This window comes from Acomys minous (assembly GCF_964271855.1).
Source record: "Acomys minous genome assembly, chromosome: 5".
Taxonomy (NCBI): domain Eukaryota; kingdom Metazoa; phylum Chordata; class Mammalia; order Rodentia; family Muridae; genus Acomys; species Acomys minous.
In genome coordinates this window covers 16675304-16699998 of record NC_140494.1, presented here as the reverse complement: position 1 = coordinate 16699998, position 24695 = coordinate 16675304, and the positions used below count along the sequence as shown (strand labels likewise).

Sequence of the window (24695 nt, the reverse complement as noted above, 5' to 3'; positions counted from 1 at the left end):
CAAGGTTCTGCTTACTGAGAACCTGATTTCCAGTGATTTCCAAGTGCCCACAAAGCCAGGGGACGTTTTCTCGGTTTGTCTATTTATTTGTTGGTTGGTTGGTTGGTTGGGGTTTTTTTTTTTTTAAAACAGGGTCTCTCTACATAGCCCTGGCTGTCTGGGAACTCACTGAGGAGACCAGGCTGACTGTAAACTCATAGAGATCCACCTACCTCTGTCTCCTAAGTGCTAGGATTAGAGGCATGTGCCACCATGTCTGAAAGCCAGGGTACTTTAATCTCCAGGACCAATGAAATGGTTCAGCAAGTGAAGGCACTTGCAGCTGCGAGGCTGGCAACTTGTGTTTGATTCCTACGTACCACAGTGGAAGGACAGAGTTAACTCCTCCAGTTCATTGTCCTCCGACCTCCACTCCTGCACCAGTGCACACGTTATCCTATACATATATCAGTCACACGTATACACATGCAGTCATACAAAGTTTTAAAAATATCTTAGTTGCCTGGTGAGCTGGCTCAGCAGGTAAGAAGCACTTGCTGTGTGTATACCTGAGGACCTGAGTTCGACCCCCAGAACCCTAATGGTGGAAAGATAAAGTAGATTTCTGAAAGTTGCTCTCTGTTTCACTTGCAGATCCACATTCATGAAAACTCATGCAAATATATACAAACACACATGAGAATAGATAAAAAAAATTTAAAAGGCCTTAATATCACAATAACTAGATGTCTCGGTTGGTTGTTGACATAATTTATGTGTCTTCAATTTTTATATTCTCTGTGTTTGGAGTCCGTAATATTGAGAGGGAGCCTTGAATCATTTCATATTGTAATTAGAGTCTGAGATCATTAATGGTTTCTATGATTGCACCAGATTGTCAAACACACGGGAAAAAACCAAGTAGATCAGGATTTTGGGATGTGTAGCCTGACCAATGAACTCCTCCTCTGTGTGTCCTGAGAAGGGCTGAGATTTTCTTGTTGGGGGGGATGAGGGAGACTTGAACTCTAAATATTATATGTGAATTGTGTTCCGAAGAGACACTGACAAGACTGAACACAAAAGGCTTTATAAAACACTATATCACATTTGAAATGTGTTTAGTGGCCATTATGACAAAGTGAGAATCCTTTCAAGAATTTTTTAAAGACTTGCACTGGCACAAATTAGAACTCATATTCAATGTGAGAAAAATCTGTCTGTAGTTTCTAGTTTCCTTTAAATGGGCTCAGTTAGAACCTCTTGATGGTTCTGTGGCAAAGATCTTGGGCTTTCTGAAAGCACAGGAAATCATAGTTTTACCAGGTCAAAACCAGCATGCTTTCTGGTCGTGGCTATGAGTCACAGCTGGAATGTCCTGTGGTTAACATTCTGCCTTGAAAACAGAATCAAGAGCAGCAAGACACCAACTGGTTTCCATGGTGATGGTATTTGTATACTTTGAAAAATGACTGTTACTTTTTGTGGTGAGTTTACTTGGGAATGAATTGTGGAGGTGACATTAGCCATCTGTGTGAATGCAAACAAAAAAATCTGATTTAATTAAATGTAAATGTTAAAAGGACATAAAACTGAAGGAACCAGGTGGGGTTTCCCCCTTCTCTATAGTAGAAGCATTGTTGTGCACTAATTAGTTCATTAATTTATTTGGCATTTTATTTAAGCATTTCCAAATATGTCCACTTGGTGTTTATTGTAATGTATCATTACATTCATCCCAAAAGATAATTACATTTAGTTATCATTCTTCAGTGTTTCCACAAATCCATCTTCCTTGCCCACCTACCCTGCTCAGTCCCATTCACAATGTGCTACTTTAAGACCATTGGCTTCTGGCATCTACAGGTTCTTCTTTAGTAAAGAAAGCCCATTAGAAGTAAGAAATCATGTAAAAGGCCACAGCTCTTAACCTTGTTGAGCTTGGGAGAAAATCAGTGCTCTATAATGTATTATATACCGACCTAGTATAGAATCAGACTATGCATAGAATCCTCAGCTTGCTGCTACCCACTGCTTACCGTGATCTACCAGGTAGAGGGTGCTTATGGCCATACAGATGCTTACCTTAAGTATTACAGGTTAAAGATAGAGTAATTTTAGCTTTGGTCACTAAAACACCATCCAAAGTTAGGATCTCTTAGGTTTAAGGAGCGAAACTAAAAGACTTGCTTATTATATCACTATTTGGTGACAGTATATTTATTTTTGTATTTAGCTTCAAGTAGACTTCATATAGTAAAATTGATAAAACTCTGAAATTGAGAAACATACTCTGCTATGAGACAGTGACTCAGGAGCACTCCTGGTGCATCCTGGGAGCACTCACAGTTCAGCCTGGGAGCACTCACAGTACAGCAGGGCATCATCTTGCCCCTACCTTCCAGCTAGAGAAAGTGATAGAGTCCACAACTCCAGGTGAAGGGCTTTGGCTACTTTTTTCTTTTCTAATGTTCTTGTTGTGTCTGTTTGCTTTCTTTCTTTTTTCTGTTTTCTTCTTTCTTTTCGTTCCTTCCTTTACCTGGCTTCTGTCAAAATCTTTTTATTACTGTAATAAAACACCATGTCCAAAGCAACTTCTTTGGTCCTTTTAAGCTTATACTTTCACATCACAGTCCATCACTGAGGGAAGTCAAGGCAGAAACCTGGAGGCAGAAACTGGAAGCAGGGGCCACTGGGGGAATGCTGCTTCCTGGCTTTTTCTCCGCCATGGCTTGCTTAGCCTGCTTTCTCAGAGCACCCAGGACCAGCAGCCGAGAGGTTGCACTGCCCACTGTGAGCTGGGCAAATGACTCTAGTTTGTGTCAAGTTGACATAAGTGCATGTAGTGTGTTAGAAACCTGATAAGAAACACACATTTTAAAGCAATCGAATTTGCAAAACCGAAACAATAAAGGTAAAGTAATAAACCTGAGAAATGAACACTAACTATTCCTTTACTTACCAACTGGTGACTGGCATATTGGACTCTGCGTCACATTTTAAAGCCCACAAGCATGATGGGTTGAGAGTTTGATGAGACAGGTCAACATTCAAAAAGCTGTGATTTATTATAAGCTTGAACAAGACAACACCTAGGTCAACAGTCTACAGAATGACCACAAAGTGATCCAAACCCTTTACTACAGGAAATGACTAGACTGATACTTACAACTGTATGATACAAATTCTTATCTAACTACACAGAGGTAGTAGTGCTGATTAAGTCCTTAAAGTGTATGCATTCGTGGGAGAAACCAAAGTGTCCATTCGCTGGAGCTGTGCTGGAAACCTGTCCCCAAAATTCTCTGCTTTGAGCAATGAGCAGTGGCCTATGCCTTAAGGAATCCATAGGGGTAAGGGGACGCTGCACTAGGAAGGGAGGGGGTGTGACAGGCTGCGTAGTGGCCTGCACTAGGCATGGTGGCTCATCCCTGTAAACCCAGCACATGAGAAACTGAGGCAGGTGAATTGCTACAACTTTAAGCCCTCCTAGGTTATGTAGTGATTTTCGACCCTGCCTGGGTTACAGACTGAGGAGCCGTCTCAGCACAAACTAAAGCAAAAGCCCAGGAGGGGTGGGGTGGTTCACTCCACGGTGAGAACATTCACACCTAATCCTTGCAATTAGGAAAGGTTTCACAGTACTCTGTAAAATGTAGATACAAGTTTTTTATAGCTGAGTTGATATGTTTAAAGCACATTATATCACATTTTAGTAAAAAAAAATGAAACTTCAGCAGTTTGAAAATCATAGAGCCAATATTATGCATGTACTCACAGATGCACAAAATGTACATCCACTAAGAGTGGTCGGGACAGGCTGTAGGAGATGGAATGGTAGAGTGCTTGCTGGGCACGTGGGAAGGGTCAGTCCACACAGGGAAAATATAGCCTCAACAGAAGAATGAGAACAACCAGAGGCCAGGCACGATGGCCTTTAATCCCAGCTCTTGGAAGTCAGAGGCAGGTGGATGTCTGTGAGTGGAAGGCCAGCCTGCTCTACAGAGTGAGTTCCAGCACAGCCAGGGCTATTAAGAGAGATCCCCAAGCAAAACAAAACCACCATAGCAAAAAAAAAAAAAAAAAAAAAAAAAAAAAAAAGAACAGCCATGGGTGTCCGTGTGCATATTTGCAGATATTTTCCATTTTGTTATCACAGGCCACTCATTCTAAGAGTAACTGGAATAAAGTGAGCTACGTGGACTGCGTGGGGAGTCAGAGGAAATCTAATGGCCTGCCCCAGGAGGAGGCCACATTTTGAGGCTGACATTATTTTTCCTAAGTGAAAAAGAAAGGTCCTTTTCATTAAAAACAAACTAACTGACCAACAACAACAATAACAACAGTAAAACATTTGCAATGATTTTACTGAGGGAAGTTTTTCTTTGATTTCAGCTCTATGATGGACCACAGTGGATTGGACGATTCTGTGGAACAAATCTCCCCCCACAAGGGGCTACTACAGGCTCCAAGCTTCATGTACTATTCCATACAGATGGGGTTAATTTACTGCAGAAAGGATTTAGGATGCAGTGGCTCGTTCATGGTAAGTCCCTCATTGATTTTGGTCGCGTTAATAATTGTTATTTGGCCAAGAATTGTTTCCTCACCAATTCTTTCCTTGGAAACAGTAGCATCAACCAATAATGAGAGCAAAGTAGTAACTTAGAGGTAGGCTATAGATAACTTCTTGAGACATCTGTGGAATTCTGACAGAAAATTTGATGGCATTTTGAGAAGAAATGAAGTTAAAGTAGATGAGATTTGAATGACTGCTTGAGCAGGTGGAGTGCTAATTTGCCTTACAACAGACCCATTACAAGGTGACATGTGAGTCTCCCAGGTGCCATAGGCCAGGAAGAGATCAAAGGCTCACTTTGACATTTGTCAGAGAAAGAGTGCTCCGGATAAGATAAAGAATGGGTGTCAGAAAGGTCACAGAAAGAGGAGGAAAAGTGCTGACATGAGAGAAACAGCAAGAGCAGATCATTTGAGCTGGGTGCAAGAACCCAGGATTGTGTCTTCGATCTGCTAAACACAGTGAAGCCCACCCACAAACCAGCAGTTGAGGAAGCAGGTGGAAATAATTACTTCCCATAAAGGCATTATTAACAAGAGACATGAGACTTCATAATTGATCTGCTGTGGGTCGGTCTAGAGGTGGATGATCCCAGAGCAATGGTTTTCAAAATGTGGCCCCCGATAGCAGCAGCAGCACAAGGAACTTTTCAGAAAGGCAAAGTCTTAGCCCCCACCGTAGGCCTACTGGATCATATACTGTGAAAGTAGGCCTGGAACAATATTTTAATTGATCTCCCTGGTGATTAAGATTTAAGAGCGAATATGCTAGGACAGTCCAACTTTTAAAGAGCATCATCGCAGTAGTTCTCCGCCATTTGGCCAAGGTGTTAAGACTTATGGTGAATTTCAGTAAATTAAGAAGAGGTAGAATTACAGAGCTGTACCAGAAATCTAGTAGATGCTAAAACTGTAATCCTTCTGTTAAAATCAAGCAGTTAGGGCTGGTGAGATGTCTCAATTGGTAAAGTGCTTGTCTTAAAAGTATGAGAATCTAGTTAAATCCCTGAAACCAAGCCAAGCACAATACCATGCTTTTATAATCTCAGAGAGGAAAAAATTGGAGGAAGATAGAACATTGGAGTTCACTGACCGACTAGCTTAGCCTACCTGGCAGAGTTTGAGATCACTGAGAGATCTGGTCTCCAACAAAAGATGGACAATCTCTAAGGACCAATATTCCCCACTGTTCTCAGAGGGAACCTCTACCTGCAGGTGCACATACTTTCATAGCTCCCTGGCATGAGCATGTACATGTAAATGCACACAAACAAGTAGAGAGGTACATAGAATGAGGAAGAGGGAGATGAGAGAAACTGTGTGTGTGTGAGTGTGACTCTGTGTGTGTCTATGTGTGACTTTGTGTGTGTGTGCGTATGAGAGAGAGAGAGAGAGAGAGAGAGAGAGAGAGAGAGAGAGAGAGAGAGAGAGAGAGAACACGACCATTAACCAGAGGCACTTAAGCAAGCACATGAACATTTAAGACTTGAGATTCATTGGTGTTACAGCCCACCATGTAATCTCAGAGCTTCCATACAGAATTTCCAATCATAGATTCCCTACTTATCAGGATGAATGCCTTTCCACTTATGATGAAGTTGGTATGTAATATAAATATATTAATAAGTTGAATATAATATATATTCAATACATATGAATATAATAATATATGTAAGTTGAAAATATCCTGAGTCATTTCATGTGTCTACCTTAGCAAATACCATTAATAGCTTACCCTACTTTAAACATGCTCAAAACACTTAGTTAACCTACAATTGGTAAAATCATCAAACATAACATAAAGTTTATTTGATAAAGTAGTGAAAAGCGTTGAACATGAAATTAAAATTTCAAATTATATATTCTCTTGGTTGGTTATCACTTTGAAGATAGGAGTTGTCTCTATAAGAACATTAGATGCTTTGATATTATGGGCTGTGCATTGAGTGTATTTTTGCCACAATGTGATTGTAGACTGTTTCATATGTAAGTATTCAGTGGTAATCCACAGGGCTGCTGGTAGCTTTAAATACAGACTATGATTCTCTAACTTAATGAGATATGGTGGCTAATTCAGTAGAATTTCTAGATGTTTCTCTTCGTCATGTGAGATTTAAACTTACAATGGTCACTTTATCAATTGACTTAATAAAAAGATTTGGTTGATTTCTCTTCCCAGAATATTCTGTCTCCAGTGTCCTGCCATTCTGCAATATTGTGATTCTAAGTAATATAGAGATGGTCTGAAAAAACTTAGAGTAAACAGGAAAACCTGAGAAATGGCCTAGATTGTCTGTGCTTGGGGACACTCTTGAAAGCAGTGGTTGTCAGGTCTTTGGATCCACAGAACAAATAGGGTTTGCCTTGCAATTGTATTTACTTTTTAATGCTGGGGATCAAAACCAGGGCCTCATGCGTGCCAGGCATGCACTCTAATGACAAGTCGTAGCCTTAGCCCCCACTGGGGACCTTGTGAATATGGAGTAGTGAGGGACACCAACTGGGGTTTCTAAGACTCTCCCTGTGGGTGGTGATGTTATGATTCCCTGAAACCCAGTTTTAGGAGCAAGACAAAATAGGCATTGAGCTTGGTGAAATGGAATGGTAGACAAGAAGTACCCATAGAACTGGGAGAATCTTTCGTAGGTACTCAAATCACACACCATCCTAACTAGGTCGAAATGGCACCAGGATGATAGCAAGGGTCCCTGAAGGAGATGACTTTCTGCTTCAGAGATCTAAAGGACAGAAAGCTTCCCTAGGCACTGGAGTGTTTGGGGCCAAAGGCCTCAGAATGTGGTCCTTCATCCTGGGTACACATAGGAATCACCTAGGAGTTTAAGGCCCCATCTGGGTTCCAATCTCTAAGAGATAGGGTTCATTTGGTCAGCGTTTGACTATTGCCACTTTCCTTCCCTCACAGTCAGATTGGAACTATGATGAGATGCAGGCGGTGCTTTTGCTAGGTGGTCTCTTTATCCATGGGCTACTCACCCTCCCTTCTAGTCTGTTCTGGCCACCCTGGCTGAAGGCCACCCTAAAGAACTTGAGAGGATGGTCATTCCTGGCTGTGCCCACCGTACTGTATCATTAGGTTCTTCTAGCCAATATGGCAAGTCCTCTGTTGAAAGCTCTAAGCTTTTGCTGAGCCAAGGTGTTTCTTTCACTTCTGTTTGGAATCTGTCTTCTCTTAAGAGAGTCAAAGACACTCTCTGTCTATTCTCTTTTCCTGTTTACTATTGCAAAATTTTCCCCATTTGCTGAAAAATTTCTAAGCTTGGAGCCAGAGTTATGCAACAATGTTTTACTAATTAGGACCAAAACTTAAAAAAAAAAGTTTTTACTATGTACTGCCCACTATATAAAAATAACATGACAATAACCTTCTGGAAGGAGATCAGCAGTTTAAATCAATACAAAATTAATTAATATGCCACACTAGTAGTGTTATGTTCTATATGTTCTATATCTGAACTGTATAACTTGAGATGCTTGAGAGAAGGAATCAACAGAGGAAGCATCAGGCAGAAGGTCTTCCCTGGGAATGGTACCCTGCTTATCCATTATAGGAAAATGGAAGACAAGAATGTAAGGTGTCATTCTTCTGTTTATTAAAGCTATGGGTATCAGATCAGAGAATACTTTGATACCATGCTATGATGAGGTACACAGAGCTACGTGCAGAGCTACTGGCATGGCTCCAATTATATATCTACTGTGTTCCACAGGGAAGATATTAAGCATACAAATGAATATGCACAATCAAATTTGATGAGGGCTGAGGAACACACTGAAAGAGATCAGATGGCATTGGGGAAGGAGGCAGGCAGGCAGGCAGACAGGCACCAGGTACCAGGCACCAGTCAGGCAGGCACCAGGCTCTAGGCAGGCAGGCAGATATCAGGCACCAGGCAGGCAGGCACTAGGCTTCAGGCAGGCAGGCAGGCAGGTATCAGGCAAGCAGACACCAGGCAGGCAAGCAGGCACCAGGCAGGGAAGTCTATGAAATTTCAACCTCTAAACTAAAACCTGAAAAAATAAGCAGGCGCTATCTGGCCAAATGGGGGAAGGAAAAGGCAAGACCTGTGATGCAAGGTAGCAGGGGGAGCAAGATGGCTCTGACAAGTTCAAGGTAGTTAGAATCAAGGTCAAAAGGTAAAGCTCTAGAGGAGACTAGAAAGCTGAGCAGTGACTACCACAAACTGGTCCAGTAAGTCCTAAGCTCAAACTATAGTGACCACGGTGTCTTCCTCCATGCAAGTCATTTATACTTCATAAAAACAGATCTGGGGTAGGATCCCCAAGGAATGAGAAACATGGTAAGTTATGCACTTTAAAATACAGAGTACAACACAAAATTCACACTAAAACATAGTCATGCATCACTAAACAACAGAGACATGTTTTGAGCAATGCACTGTTAGCCCATTTCATCATTATGAGGGTAACAAAGCCTTCTGGCACACGCTGAAATTGCTACAAAGTCGCCTGGTGACATTATCTGTGGAGCTACTCAGGTTTTTCCTAGCTGTCTTTGACTGAAATCTCTTCTGTAGCATGTGACTCTCCATCTTCACATGCAATACTCATATTCTTACATAGGTCTGTGTGTACATAAATGCATATAATACATCAGCAGACAAAAATCAAAGATAAGTCTCTTCATTGGCCCTCTGGGTTTCTGCCCAAAGTTAGTGGAGGGGTTAGCATCCCCAGTCTGACCTGGCCATAGCATCTTTTCCCCACCTGGCCAGGAGGAGTGATGTTAAAGCTCCACTCTCTTTTCATCAGGATCAAATCACAGGAAGCCACTCCCCTCTGGCCCCTTTGCACACTATGCTATAAGAGCTCAGCTAATGCTTCTCTGCAGAGCTCAGAATTGACAGTGACATCATTTCCTGAGCACTGTGGTTCAGGAACCGCCACACACTTCATTCATTTTACTCAGAAATAAATAAATCCGTTTACCCAGTGTGCCTTCCTGTCAACAGCACAAATCTTCTATTTACTTTGAGAAAATGGATCTACAAGCGGGCTTTCTCTGTGGGTCCATTTTAAAAGTGGCTCTGTGGATGCAAGATAAAGCCCACACTGCAGTGTCTTTATGCAGATCTTCAAAGAGAATCCCACCCTGGAAATAAAGAACCGGCCACAGTCGCCCTGCCTGGCTAATCAGTTCACAGGACTCAGCACTGACAGCTTTGTTCTGAAGATGAATTCTATCCTGGGAGCCTTGGTCTGGGCCACTGAGGGGTGTATAGAACTTTCCATAAGTCCTGTGAACAGAAGCCTCCCAGGCAGCTGCACACACCCCTCACCCCCCCCCCCCTGCTGCTCCCTGAGGCCTCCTCTCCCTTGCCAGTGGGATCCAGCGCACAAACAAGGTCAAGGAGCAGTGTGAGCAGAAAGTGACATTTGCAAAGGCAGCAGGCACTTCAGCTAGGGAGCCAACAGGGGACTAGCTAAGTGCCATGTGAGCAGGAGGTGATGTCACCATGGACTTCCACAAAGGAAAGTGTGGCCTTTTCTTTGGGGAGATAGATGACATCATCCTCCCAGATGGGAGCCAGTCTGTTCTATTTTCTTTTTAGTTGTTAATGAGATTTCTGGGACCTTAGAGTTTTTAGAAATTGGTTGGGGAGAACATTTTAAAACATTTTTCAAGTTCCTTTGTGAGTGACTGGGTTTGAAAGGTAGTGCCTCCCTGGCTAGCTGGACATTCAGCCCTGCACCAAGGGCTTTTCCACAGTTTGCTTTTGGAACACTGGCCAGGAACTTCCACAGGGTCAGCCATTTTTCTTTTCAACACGTATTTCAACTCTTTCTCTCAAAGGATAGTTAATAGTTTGTGGCTACTGTTGGGCTCTCAGGGGAATTTCTTCAAATTTGACATTTTCATTTGGTTTTGTGCCTTGGAGTTTTAAGCTTAGGTTTCTGGGAACACTCAAGTTTTAAGTATTGATATATATGTATGTGTTGATACACACACACACACACACACACACACACACACATACACACACATACACACACTTTGAGAGTGAATCTATCACCTGGACTCTGTAGGTGGCTGAAGAAGGATGGCATATAGCATCTGTGATCCATGTTTTAAAAAGAAAATTTTTTATCCTAACATAGCAGAGGCACATGCAGTACACAAAAGATGTTTAGAATATCTTGATATTAAATGCTATGGAACAGGGTCTGGAGAGATGGCTCAGAGGTTAAGAGCCCTGGCTGCTCTTCCAAAGGTTCAATTCCCAGCAACCACCTGGAGGCTCACAACCATCTACAATGTGATCTAATGCCCTCTTTTGGCATGCAGGCCTACATGCAGGCAGAGCATTGTATACATAATAAATAAATGCTATTGAACTAAAATTAGAAAATATCTTGAAAGGCTCCATGGGGGCCTGATAATGAACAAAAGTTTGAGAAACAACAAAAAAAGCACATGATAGAAAATAACTTAAGACGGGCTGTCAAGCTGATTAAAGAAAAGTGTTAAAAGCTTGCTGTCACCAGATAAAAGGACCATCTCTCTCTCTCTCTCTCTCTCTCTCTCTCTCTCTCTCTCTCTCTCTCTCTCTCCCTCCCTCCCTCCCCCCCTCTCCCACCCTCTCTCTGTCTCTCTCTCTCTCTCCCTCCCTCCCTCCCTCCCTTCCCCCCCCCCCCCCCGCTCTCTCTCCCTTTCTCTCTCTGCTAGTGTTGGATCTTGGGGCTTTGAACATGCCAGGCTGTCACTCCACTGCATTGCATTGCATCCCCAACCCCCCCCCAGAGATGAGTTTTTATTTTGTACACTAGGACTATAGGTGAATAAAGAAATGCAGTGACTTGCACAGATGTATATTTTTAAATTATAAAATAGGTAGTGGAACTATTTTTCACAGGCACACAGAAAAAAAAATGACCTAAAGGTATCTGTGAAGCAATGGCTCAGCAATTAAGAGCACTGGCTCTACTTCCAGAGGACCTGGGTTCAGTTCTCAGCATCCACATGGCAGCTCATAACAATCTGTAACTGCAGTTCCAGTGGATCTAGTGACCTTTGGCCTCTCTAGGTGTCAGACATGCACATGGTACACAGACATAACTGCAGACAAAACACCCATACACATAAAGTAAAAAATAAAACTAAAAAATAATATATGTAAGAGGATACAGAAATGCACACAAAAAGACAGAGATCGAGTGACCTGTGGGCAGTAGATAACAGATAATAATGGGGACAGAAGTTGAGGCAGCATGTCAGGAGGTCTGTGGAAAGTGGGATAGGCAGACGTGATGTCACATTAGATGCCTATGGGTCTATGCAATGAAGAGAGCCATCCTAGTCAGTCCAGCACACCACAGTAGGTTATCGGGTGCTTGTTGGCGCTGGCAACCATAGCTAGGGAGCCTGAGAGGAGAAGGCTGTGCTTCCGTGGATGTATGAGCTCCAGTTCCAGCATGCATAATTCAAGACCCTGTGAATTGATTGGAAGAGGTGTCCTTCTGGCTATTGTCTGTGTGCCTGTGAAATTTAGGTAAGGGCCAAGGCAGAATTATGATGCGGTGACTGGTGAATTCAGCATCATAAACACAATGGCTTTTTATTTTATGACCAAGACTTTTCAACTAAGAAGTACCACATTTAATCTTTGTCCCCATATAATCCAGTTATAAAGGACCTTTGCAAGACAGATAGCCAGTTTAAAGAGCATAGCCAAAGAAATGAGTGATTACTGCTTTTTTCTTCTTTCTTCATGTGTATGAAGGTGCTACTATCCATGTATCCACATTCATAGCGAGGCCTGAGGTTGATGTTGGGAATAGTCCTACATTGTTTTACATTATTCATTGACATAGGGTCTGTCAATCAAATCTAGAGCCCGTTGATGTTTCTGTTCTTGATAGTCAACTGGCTCTAGCAATCCTACCTCTACCTTCAGAGCCTAGAAGTACAAGCAGATCACCATGCCCATCTGGCCTTCTTAAGGAGGGTTTCTGGGTTCCAGAGTCAGTCCTCAAGCAAAGGCATTAGCCACTGAGCTGTCTACTCAGCCCACTACCTTCCTTTTAAGGCAGAGAGTGGAAGATGTCAGGGGAGGAGATTACAGTTGGAGAAACTGCAGAAATGGAGGCAGAGGGACCTGAGAGGACTTGAGTGGGCTGTAGTTACTGAAAGAGAGGGATACAGATTTACACAGTAAATAGGCTAATAGGTCAAGGGACCTAATGATATACTTGGTACTTAAAAAGAAACTGAAGATGATACAGCCAGCACTATAATAAATTCTAACACAGAACTGCCACATTTCCCTTCCTTGACACTTTGTTCAAAGCTACAGCTTGGAAATCATATTACTTAGATTTCATGTTTGAACACTAAGACCTTTTTAATTATTTCATGGTCACTCTTTTGTGTCTGTCTTGAGCCTTCTTTCTTCATGGTGTTTGCAATGAAAGTGATTTTATGAAATGTGGTCAGCAAAGATCCCTATCAACAAAACTGGCCTGTGCATCACCTGCTCTGGGAGAGCCCTTCTTCTCAGTTGGTGATAGAATTATTTTCTCGGTGACACTTTCTGCTAAGCTGTGACAAATATAATGTCACACAGAGAGAAATGAGAACCAGGAGCTCCTCTACCACTAAAAGGCCCTCACTTATGATCACGGTACGCCTTACCCATGCACCAAATCTTTAAGCAAGTGCTTGGAAAAGATGAGACAAGCAGCTGAATCCTGTCATTGTTCTGTGTTTACAGTAGGATATGACATAAATTCTGTTTGGTTTGGACAAAGAATTAAGGAAAAACAAAGGAGGAGCCACTAGCAGTGTGCATATCCAAAGGTGGTAGTTGAACACCTCACAAAATTTCCTGTCAGGTTTTTGCACATCATACCCATAAATATGCATTTGTAGTTGGCCCACTTTGGTATTTTGAACTTCTGTCTTCATGATACTTTAAAATATTTTTAGGGGTGAAGATTAGAAATACTTTAGGGGTGAATACTGCCTTAGTATAGAACCAAGCTTAGGGCATTGATTGTAGATGACTTTCTATTGTGGGAAATTTTCAGTTATTGCTTTGTTCAAAACAAGTTCTGAATGAATGACACTACTTTAAAAAAATATTTGTTTACCAAGGCAGTCAGCAGTGCCTGCCTGTCTTTTCAGGTATTTTGGGAGACTGAGCAAAAGACTCACTTGAGCTCATTAGTTTGAGATTACCCTGGGCAGTATAGAATGAAGTTGTCTCAAAACCAACCAACCAGCCAACCAAAGTTGTTTACCAAGTATTCTGCCTTTGGAATAATTTTCTCAAAAAAAAAAAAAGTTTTGCAGCTCATTTTGCTTTAGGCTCAAGAGTTTTCACAGCAAGTTCTGTGATCAGAAGCAGCAGTAAACACAGACAGATCTTTCATAATGCGTGGAAAAGCTTCCATGACAACAACACTAAATACACATACACAGTTGACCTTCACTTAATGCTGGCTCTGTATCTGTAGCCAGAGCCTTCAGGACCTTGTATCCCAATTCCCACATTGCCACTGTTTGAAAACGCCTGAGCTCTATCCCCACTGCTGCTCTTTGAGACCGTTATAAAATGGAAAAAAAAAAATAAGCCTTAAACAACCATGACCTTCCAAAATCATATATTGCACAATTTAGAATAATCCTTGATTTGGGGCCAAAGGGAGAATTTTCTCAAATCTTCTATTTGTGTTCTGGTTTCCTGGCAACAACATCCCTGATAGCAATTGCACATTCTTTCCTAGAGATTCTACACTTTCTCATACAATGTGTAAAAGGAAGCTAACGATTATTTCTTTTCAAGTTCAAATATTGTAACAGACACAAATGACCAAACACACACAGGACAGCCATTATGTTCAGGAAGAAACATTAATTCTTATCCATAGCTCTCAACCATTACCTATCTACAGAGTACTGTTATGTGAATGCCACAGTTGGCTCAGCAGAATTAATACTAGTCACCTTTCTCTCACCAAATAAAAAGTCTCTGGTGATGAATAAAATTTTACTCTAGGGGTTAGTGCAATTTTGTATTCTGTATCTATGCAATGAGTGATACAAAATCATTTTGTTTCTAATGCTTTTCCATATCATTATATAGACTAAACAATGTAGGTTGAACAACCTAAAAATACTTTTAACTATCCTTAGCAACATTTTAAAAACTTTTTCTTTACTTAGAGTTTTCATTTATTTGTGTGTAGTGTACAGGTGTGCATACCATAGTATGCATGTGAAGGTCGGAGGTCAATTTATGGGTCTCATCTCTCTCCTTCCATCACGTTAGTTGTCAGCAAATCTTCACCTTTTGAGCCATTTCTCTGTCCGGTATATCTGTCTCAAGTTACTAATGTAGTACCAAGAAAACTATATTGGCCTGTGAAAATTGGATTAAAATATGATTGAATAGTTAGTGCACTGGCCTTAGTGGCATTTTACTTGTTATTAGTCTTGGTGATGTTATTAAAAATGATAATTTCAGTGCACTGGGTACTTTAAAATATTATCTCATTTCTCATTCTTATAATACTGTGAATGAAACAACATTGTATCATATTGTAGATGAAAATGACTGAGAAAGGCACCTTTAAGAAATTAAGTAAAAAAAGAAAAGAAATTAAGTAACCCAGACTCAGAAGTCTAGAGACTGTGGTATCAGCACCAAAAATGCTCTGTGTCAGACCCCAAGGTTTGTGCTTTAAGTATTTGCTTGCTGTCTGAAATCTGCAATTTGCCCCACAAGTTTCTTTGTGAATGGGGGACATCACACTGCAGTATAAAGAAGTTCAGAGCTTGTAGCAGCTAATCTTATAAATAAATTCCATACAGTAAACATTTAAAAGAATTTTCATATTCTTTGCCATGTAAGTTATGTTCTAGTTTCAAGAGCTTCCCCACAAAGTTAAACTATTCATTGTATGCTTGAGTTCAAGTCGCAATAAACTGTGGAGTCCTGAGCACATTGTCAGACAAAGGACTAGTTCCAAAGAGCTCACGCATGCTCACCTTTCCATACAGTCTTTCAGTGCACTGGTCACACTTAGGCTTGCCAAGTGAGTGTTCTACCATGGAGCTATGCTCCAGTCCTGACCTGCCTCATTTACATAATGCTCTGTTGGTGGAATTAATGGATCTGGGAGAAAACACAGAATTAGCTAGTCTGTTGCCCAGGGTTAGTTACAGAAAGTAGCTTACAAGGAGGAGTTAGGTTATAATCAGAGTGACAGGCTGTCTTCAGAAGAGATTGGATTGTCCAGCATAGACCCTGAGGTGGGGTGGTTTACTGAGGACTTGGCTGACTTAGTTGTTCTGTTTCCCTTTTTAGAGAAACCCAGGATGGCTGGCTCCCTGGCTACTGCCCTTCATCTAATACTAACAGAAAACAAACTTGGAGTCATTTGTCCCTGTAACCATAGTCTCTGCCACCATCTTAAACATGGCCTTCCCTCTTCTGTTGGTCTGTCTCCAAATTTCCCTCTTTAAGGACAGCCACTCACACTGAACTTCATTCCAGCTGTAAGGCCGTGGCCTGTCCTTGGCAAGATTATGTCCACAGTTGTATCAACACCATCAACATGGTGCTGCCTGGTTTTATGCATTTTCTGGTGTGGAGCAACCTCCCTGTGGAGAAAAGCTCGGGAACTGAGGGCAAAGTGGAGGGCAGAATTAGAGAGAAAGGGGTGAGGCTGAGCCTTGGAGGCTTCCTGAACTTCTCCCTGGAAAAAGTTGTCTAAAGTAATGACATTGGAGAATTGAAGGTTTTGAATTCTGTGAGACAGAAGTGTGAACTTTGGACTTGCAGATGCCTGAGGGAATGGCTCCTCTGTCTTAGCCTGTGTGGGGGATTTTAGGGTGTAGTTTTAGGTATGATTTCTCCTTTTAGAAGATATTTATCTCATTTCCTTGATCTCATTTTCTTTTCAGACATTTTATAGTACACTTTGCTTAGAGATCTTAAATAATATCAAAACTATCAGATACAGAAAAGAGATGATAAATACATAGAATGAGTATAATTAAAAGGTCGATTTCTTCTAGAGAACTTTAAGAAAAGAACTTTTCTGGGAAAACATTGTGAATCTGACTAGAAATGCAAAATAGAAATAATTAGGTTAGAAGGAAATGGGTAGAGTTCATGACAATGCAAAGATGAGGAGCCTAGGTATACATCTCTGTGCTAAAATGAAAGCTGCCTATCCTTTATGAATAGGAAACTGAATTTTATATAAAGTATGGCCACCCTGATTTATTTCTTTCACTGGTATACTCAGGTGAGGAGCTTCATTATTTAGATCCAGGACAACCTAGATCATTAGAGGCTATGGCTGGCTTAATCTTACAAAGCCATATGTCAGCTTGTGTAGCGACTCCTGTAATTTCATAGCTATAAGTGGCATTGATTTTAAACTTTGGATATTTTTGGTCAAGTCACATAGTGCATGATATGGGTTGGTTTGTTTTGTATTTTGGCCTATACTGTTAAAAACAGATAACTTCACTCCATATGGCTATATAGAAATCAGTCAGAATGTGTTATCACAAAATGTGGTATAGAAGTGAGGTTCCCATAGAAGATGAAACCTTCCAATCTTTAATGACTTCTTAAATCTTAAAACAAACAAACCAACCAAAACAAAACGTCATTGTCTTAACCCTTTGTTTCCCCCTGATGTGGTGGCAGACCCAGTATATATTGCTTGTTCTCTCAGTGGTAGGTTGTGTCTATGTCTTACCTCACTCTTGTCTAACCATCATCTAGTGTTCAAGATGGAAAGCAAGAAGTGGTCCGTACAAGATGCAGGGACAACTTACACATCACCCTCCTCCCCATGTGACCCTGGAGCTGCTGCTGCCTCAAGCCTGCCTGGGCATCTGGCCACCTCAGTTATTAGCAAAAGAATGAAGTGTATTAGCACCCTACGGCTGCAGTAATAACAGACCCAGGGTAGGCAGCTTGACAGCAGTTCATTACTTTATTCTAGAAGGCACTGATCTCCAGTCAAAGCCATCCCACCAATTGGAGATATGGATGCCCTCCCTCAGTGTGGGGCTTACGTTCTCTCTTCTCATGAGGACATCAGTCAGGTTAGGTTTCAGCCCCACCCTAAGCCAGGAACCTCTCCTTGACTTGAGAACATTGAGAAGACCTGCCTGCCACAGTCCCGGGTTCCTGGCAGATATGAAATTGGGAACTGACTCCATTTTACTCCAGGATACTCTGTTTCATGACTCTGAACAACTCTCCTTCACTCTGTCTTTGTCTGTTTTCTTGTCTCTGTGTTCTTGTTTCCTTAGGAGAATTTCACATTTGTTTTGTCTTTGAAGACAAAGCAAAGACAAAGTCTCAGGACTGTCTTGAATGTGAACATTTGCAGATTAATTTTCTAGGGAACATTTGTGGGTTTGCATTTATCTGTGAGGGCAAGGATACAGCTAAAATGATCGTGGAATGAAGTAAAACAAGAGAACTGGGAATAGTTTAGCTTGCCACAGTTTGGACCATCCCTAAATTCTCAGCTCTTCATTACTAGTTCCCATCAAACCCACCCTGCCGAAAGTGGAGATCTGCTCACCAGCCTTCCCAGCCCTCTCCAGCTCTTCCTTCCTTTCCTCTATGGCTGTTGCTAAACTTGCTTACTTTTTTTTTCCTTTATTAATTTATTCTTGTTACATCTCAGTGGTTATCCCATCCCTTGTATCCTCCCATTCTTCCCTCCCTCCCATTTTCCCCTTATTCCCCTCCCCTATGACTGTTCCTGAGGGGGATTACCTCCCCCTGTACATGCTCATAGGGTATCAAGTCTTAAACTTGCTTACTTTTAAACTAAAAAAGTTTTGTTCATAAAGGAGCTCTTCTGAAATTGCTTATGTTCTATCAGACATAAGCCAGGAGCTTTTCAGTTCCTACAGGAAACAAAAAAGGCTTCTTTGTGTCTGCTCTGCTTTTGTGCTGTGTTTTAAATAAAAATAAGCTTCAATAAAACAAACCATAAGTAAAACATCCAAGTATAGGCAGAGACACAAGGAGGCCTTTTTGGTGATAGAAGTGAATTGACCCAACCAGTGAACACATTTCAAGATGTTATAGGACAAAGAGTTTGTTTTAGGTCATAGGCAGACTATTATATTATAAGTCAATATTCAGTTGAGTATGTGAGCCTTCTCACTGTGTGGTGTTTAGCGTTGGTGTGTATTGTAGTTACTGGTTTTACTGTACTCTGGCTCTTGGGTTTCATACAATCAACTGCTGACTTCTCAGGTGTGCTCCCGGGAAGCAGAGGCTCAAGTGTGAGGGTAGCCTAGAAGCTGGCTTCCTAGTGTCTCTCCTCCAGCATTAGTGCATTTCAGCTGCATTTGTTCCATATCAGCAGCTCTCCTGACAAGCTGGCTTCCACACTGTAATGTTAGGAAAACACGAAATGTGAAGAGTTGACAATTTGAGTGATCTTGGGGCACAGGAAGATGACCTGAAACATCTTGTCTCTAATCCTAATTGTCTCAAAGACAGAATACACATAGGAGATCCTTATTATATGCTTCTGCTGCAATTTAGAAACTCATAGCTTGTTTTAGATAAAAAAAAAACAATATTAGATGAGTTCTTTCATGAACAAAGTATTTAATTAGCTTTCAAAATAAGCAGACTTAGCAACAGCTTTCAACTCTTGTTCAGAGCCCTGTTGAACAGTGTGCTTCCTGCTGATAAGGTAAACACTTCCTTTGAGATGGTGGCTAGCATTTGGAAGAAAATAAAATCAAATAGATCATCAGTCATTGGTAAAGGTTTTATAAAGATCAACTGTTTAAAACTGGGGAAACGTTCAAAGCCACTTCAAAGCACTATTGTAGTCCAGTTCAGCTGGTGTCTGTGACGTTAACATACTAGACAGTGTCAGATTTGCTTCAAAGTCAATGAAAAGATGGCTCTGCTTCCTTTATCCAGGTTGCTGTGGTAATTCTTTGTTTAGTCAGTGAGCAGAGCAGCTATGAGGATAGTGTCCCGCACTGTCATTACAACACTACAGCACTGTCAGGCTGGCTTGGCCAACAGGCTTATGGTGACAGCACAGGACCAGAGATGGGAGGGTGGGTGTCTGAATAACTGAGGATTTCCTCTAGAGGAATTCGTTAAGTGATCACAGATGGCACATGCTTTTAATCCCAGCACTCAAGGAGGAAGAGGGAGAGGCAGCCTATATCTGTGAGTTCGAGGGCAGCCTGGTCTACAAAGCAAGTCCAGGACAGCCAGGACTATAAGAGAAACCCTGTCTCGAAAAAACAGAACAAAACAAAACAAAACAAACAACCCCCCCCAAAAAAACAGATCATTTCTAAAGCAAGCCTCATATACTGGTGATCTTGCCTACCTTATATTGTTGCTAGGAATTTCAAACAAGATAATGTGCTTATTAAAGTCATTTTGAATCCCCATGCTCACTTAATAAGACTTATATAACATAAAATCATTTTGAAAATTAAACTACCATATACGTATAATAACTTAATGTATGACCAATTTTGTGTCTTTTCTCTATTGATAGCTAAGGTTTTAGCCAGTAAATCTACTGCTAGCCCTAAGTTTTTTCTATTGTATATTCTGATATCTAGATAAACTCTTGCTAAGAGATAATACATAGTAGAAGCAGAGCAATTAGCACATTCAGAATACTTTCCCAAAATCTTCTTTTGACTCTTTTATTAACCTATATAACAGCTCTTTTGGTTAGAGACTAATACCTGTACAGCTGATCTGAAGGGTACAGATAGGAAATTCCTTATCTGCTGAAGTGTCTTAGGCAATACTGGAGCCCTATTGTCTTACATCACAAGCCACATTTAGCCTGCATGCTAGGATGCTTCTGAAAGCATTTGATCTAACATGCTGATTAAATAGTTCCAAATTGTGTTGTTGCCATGAGAGCCTTTGACAAACTGGGTGCAAGGAGCCACACCACTGTCCCACTGAGTGTGACACTCTGGAAGGCTTTTATTCATTATACCTTTGTTCTCTCATTACTTGACATTTTAATAATTTTATCAGACACTCCATGTAGAGCTCTGTAATGCCTTTTCTAAGCCAACTTTCATCTATTTTAGTTACAAATATCAAGCTATCAAAAAACCTCCCTATCTCCTCTATATTTTGTTATTCACTCAACCACAAAATGCAACTTGATCATACAGAGGATTTGGTAGCTTGAATATCACCTCTTATGTTATTTCCATGTAGCTGTTGGTGGTATAACTTCTTTCATCTTCATCTTTCTCTTTCTGATACCTTCCTATTATGTCTTTTGGCCTAAAGCTAATGAAGAAAATCTAGATGTGGTAGGAAAAAGAATTCAGCATTATTATAGCAATAATGTAATAAATGTTTAACTTTTCTTTTGAGACAGAGTTTTCTTGTGTAGCCTTGCCTGTCTTGAACTCACTCTGTAGACCAGGTCGGCCTTGAACTCACAGAGATCCACTTGCCTCTGCCTCCCTGAGTGCTGAGATTATAGGCGTGCGCCTCCATTTGTGGCTATGTTTATCTAAATTTAATAACTGATTTTCCCTCTCTTACCCTTTGTACATCCTAACCCTGCATTCTACCACATGTCTCACCCTTGTTACTGCTTTACAGTTACAAAGTTAAACTTCATTGTAACTTTCCTCCTATAGGAGGCATCGCACACTCTTTGTCACCTTTGGTGAGAAGAGGGTTTACATCTGTTCTGTCTCCTGTTGTCACGTTGCACTAACTGAGTTGTTTTGTTCAACAGGCTGTGGTGGTGAGATGTCTGGAGCCATGGGCTCCTTCAGCAGTCCTGGGTACCCTAACAACTATCCTCACAACAAGGAGTGTATCTGGAAGATCCGTGCAGCCCCAGGGAATAGCATTACCCTCACCATCCATGACTTTGATGTGGAATATCATTCCGACTGCCGTTATGACACCCTGGAGGTAGGAAGCCAAATTGATTTTTTCAGTATATTACAAAATCTAGGGTAAAACTGGAGAGATCCCCACATTCTTCCCAGTGGCTAGCCTTGTTCTATTCTTAGACATTATAGCAAGTACCTCCTCTTGATGGATACTGCTAGTGGACATATGGCATTAATATGCTAGTGGGTTTCCTTCCTAGTAGTGCCTGGAGGCTTTGGCTAGGGCCAGTTCACTAGGAGAGTGAGGCCAGCTTGCAGCAACTGGGGAACAATATGAGCAAAGGAGCGGGAAAGAGCCAGTGGAAGGCAGGGTCTGCAGTGGGCAGGTTGGGTTTGGGGCCTTGTAGGGATGGACAGGGGCCTGATTCATTGGTGTCTGTTGATAAATACTGTGCTTGGGTCTTTAACAGCCCCCACTTCTCCTTCTGGTCTGAAGAATCTCCCTTAGAGAGAATGTCCTACATTTGGAAGTCATCAGGAGATGGCCCCACCGACCACAGGCGCTAGTGCTGCCTTCCCCACTGTATCTGCCGCCTAGGGTTGGCCAGGGTGCTGCATCTGTAGCTGCTGCAGAGGGCTGCTTTTTAGAAGTCACTTAATGTGACTTTTATCTACAAGAAGGCCTTTTTGATAAGATCTTTCTAAAGTTACTTTAAGAGTTTATCTAAAAAAAAATATTAAGACAACCTTTGATAACTTTGGGCCTTAAAGTTTACAGTAATCAACTTGGACCTGGCAAAATTTGAATGATTTTGAAGCACACACAAATTTCGTGTCACCTCAGCTGTGGGGACCACTGTTTCACATCCTCCGGCAGCTACCAGCATGCAGCCTCCATGGGATTAGATGTTTGGTTTGTTCTATTTTCTCCTGTACTCTTAGCACCAAGACCATGACAAAGAGTAAGCACCTGATGTTTGTGGATGAACAAAAGCACCCACATGTCTCACCAATACATGGTGATAATGCACTTTTGGTTCACAGTGATTGCGCTCTTGGATGTGAATAGCCACATGAAGTAAAAGGAGGATTTTGTCCACATATTATAGTTGTCAAAATCAAGTCTCAAGTTCATGACCTTTTCTGTGACCACCTAGATGGTGGCTATTATAGGCATCTGTGTCACTGACCACAGCTTCCAGTTTCATGTGTCCCAGGGCAAAGACATGGACCAGAGATACATAATTACAAATAGACATAGAGACAGCTATTGAGAAAGAGGAAAGAGAGTGAGCTAATGAGCTGAGAGAAAAGCATGTCTTTGAAAGTGCTGGGACCCAGGACTCATCACCTTCACAGGTCCTGTACACAGCCCAGGCCCCTCCCACATTTGTATATCCTGGGCTTTACTTAGGTATGCTCTTTTATGCAGCTACTGGGGGAGAGCTTCAAGGCTTTCTGTGCCAACTGACTTTCTCCATATGTTAATCTTCATATACTTTTCTCCAGGGAGCACACTGGAGAAGGTCTATGAAATGAGCTCAGTCACCCCTCGCTGCTCTATGCAGGCCCAGATAAAATGAGATATAGCAGAAGATTGAAAGTAGTAGAGAGTAATTGATAGAGAACTTTAACCTTAAAATTGATTTGGTAAGAAGAAATGGGGTTCCCAAGTTGTCTCCCAGTGGTGGGTACAGTCACTAGAAATTACATTCAGCACCCAGTTCCCTCTGCAAGGACACAGTGGTGATAAAAGAGGCGTCAGAACCAAAGCTGGGAGGTCTCAGGTCTAATCCTTTGCCTTCTCTGTGGCAGTACTGGCACTATATCATGCCTCAGTCTTACAAGAGGAATGGTGTTCAGGGGAGAATAAAGCACCCCCAGAAATTCACCCTTGCAGCTTTAAGAAAGGGCACCAACACTTCCCCATGGGATGCTGAAATGGTTCCTCTACCAACAAGGATACTCTGTGGTTGTATAAAACCCATAACAGTTACAAAGGGCTGGCAGCTGATTCTCTGCAGCAATGTGCGCTGTTCCAGGTTCCAAGTCCTTAATTTTCATATTCCAGAGTCCATGTGATTGGTGCCCACTTGGCAAAATGTAAATGGATTCATTGTGCTTTGGATCTTGTCACACCCATTACGTGGGAAAGCAAAGACAAGGGCTGTTCTCCGCAAGCAGCCTCCAGCGCACAGGGAGAAAATCAGAGCCTCCAGGCAGCAAGCAGCGCTGTTAGGGGTAGATGGTCCTTTGCCAGCTCAAGCATGTCTGTGACAAGAGGTGGCAGCCCACTTGGGTTTGTGTTTATTAGAACAAGCTGACAGTTCTTTGGGCTCCCAAGTTTTATTAAGAGCACAGTTTGAGGGAATATTATGTCAAGACTCCAAAGGCTGTAACCACAACTCCTCAGCTTTTCCTTCACAATCTTTTTCATTCCTTTGCCAGTGCTCAGCTTAGATGGAGAGGAGTGTAGTGCGCTGGTGTTAATATCAGCATGAGGAGATTTTTCTTGTTCTTTCTTTCCTTAGTCACTGATAATATATTGACAGTAGGTTTCTAAATCTGTTATCCGGATGGGTGTGTGCTCCAGAAACAAGGCTAACTTTCTCAACTTGCACACTCACTTTTCCCATCCTGTTGTGTACAGCCAAATAGCAGTTATTGTCACTAGACTCTGGACTTACTGAAATCCACCAAGTTTTACTAGGAGCCATTTCCTCACTTAAAGAATCACGTCCGGAAAGTGGCACAAAGCAACAGCCATAACCCCAGAATGCTGACTTGATATTCCAGTTAAATGGAGCTAACAGAGCAGAAAGCAATGTTCAGAACAGATTAAAACTGCGGCCTTTGAAATACTCTCCATCCTGGGCATTTGCTAAAAACACACTTTAATCTCTGATCAGCACACCATTTCTCCCCCACAGGGTTTAGTCACAAGCTGGAATGGCATGAGTCACGCCCTGAAGTTCTTTCCGTCCTTTCCCACCTTTGACCATGTGCTAGCAGTTTTATTTATAGGTTACCAAATACCGCCATTCTGTTTTGGTTCTGGAAATCCCACAATGGCTTTGATTCAGTCTCCAAGAAGGTTCTGTGCAGAGCCTGGCTCATCCTCCAGGAGAGGAAATCCCCGCTCTGGTTGAAGGCACTCAGCACAGCCAGGGCTTCTCAGCAATGTTCGTTTGTGAGCTCAGCCCAGCGCCAAGGCAAGCAGAGGATATCAGAAGTGGCAGCGCTCATT

General features: G+C 41.8%; 1 protein-coding gene across 1 annotated transcript in view; it reads left to right on the top strand.

The window, feature by feature from the left end:
- The window catches only part of CUBN (cubilin), a 211352-nt gene that overhangs the window by 78053 nt on the left and 108604 nt on the right, over window positions 1-24695 (top strand). Inside the window, exons 28-29 of the mRNA XM_084783727.1 lie at window positions 4375-4525; window positions 21346-21527. Coding sequence (XP_084639853.1) covers window positions 4375-4525; window positions 21346-21527 — 333 coding nt within the window. The remainder of the gene's footprint in view (window positions 1-4374; window positions 4526-21345; window positions 21528-24695) is intronic.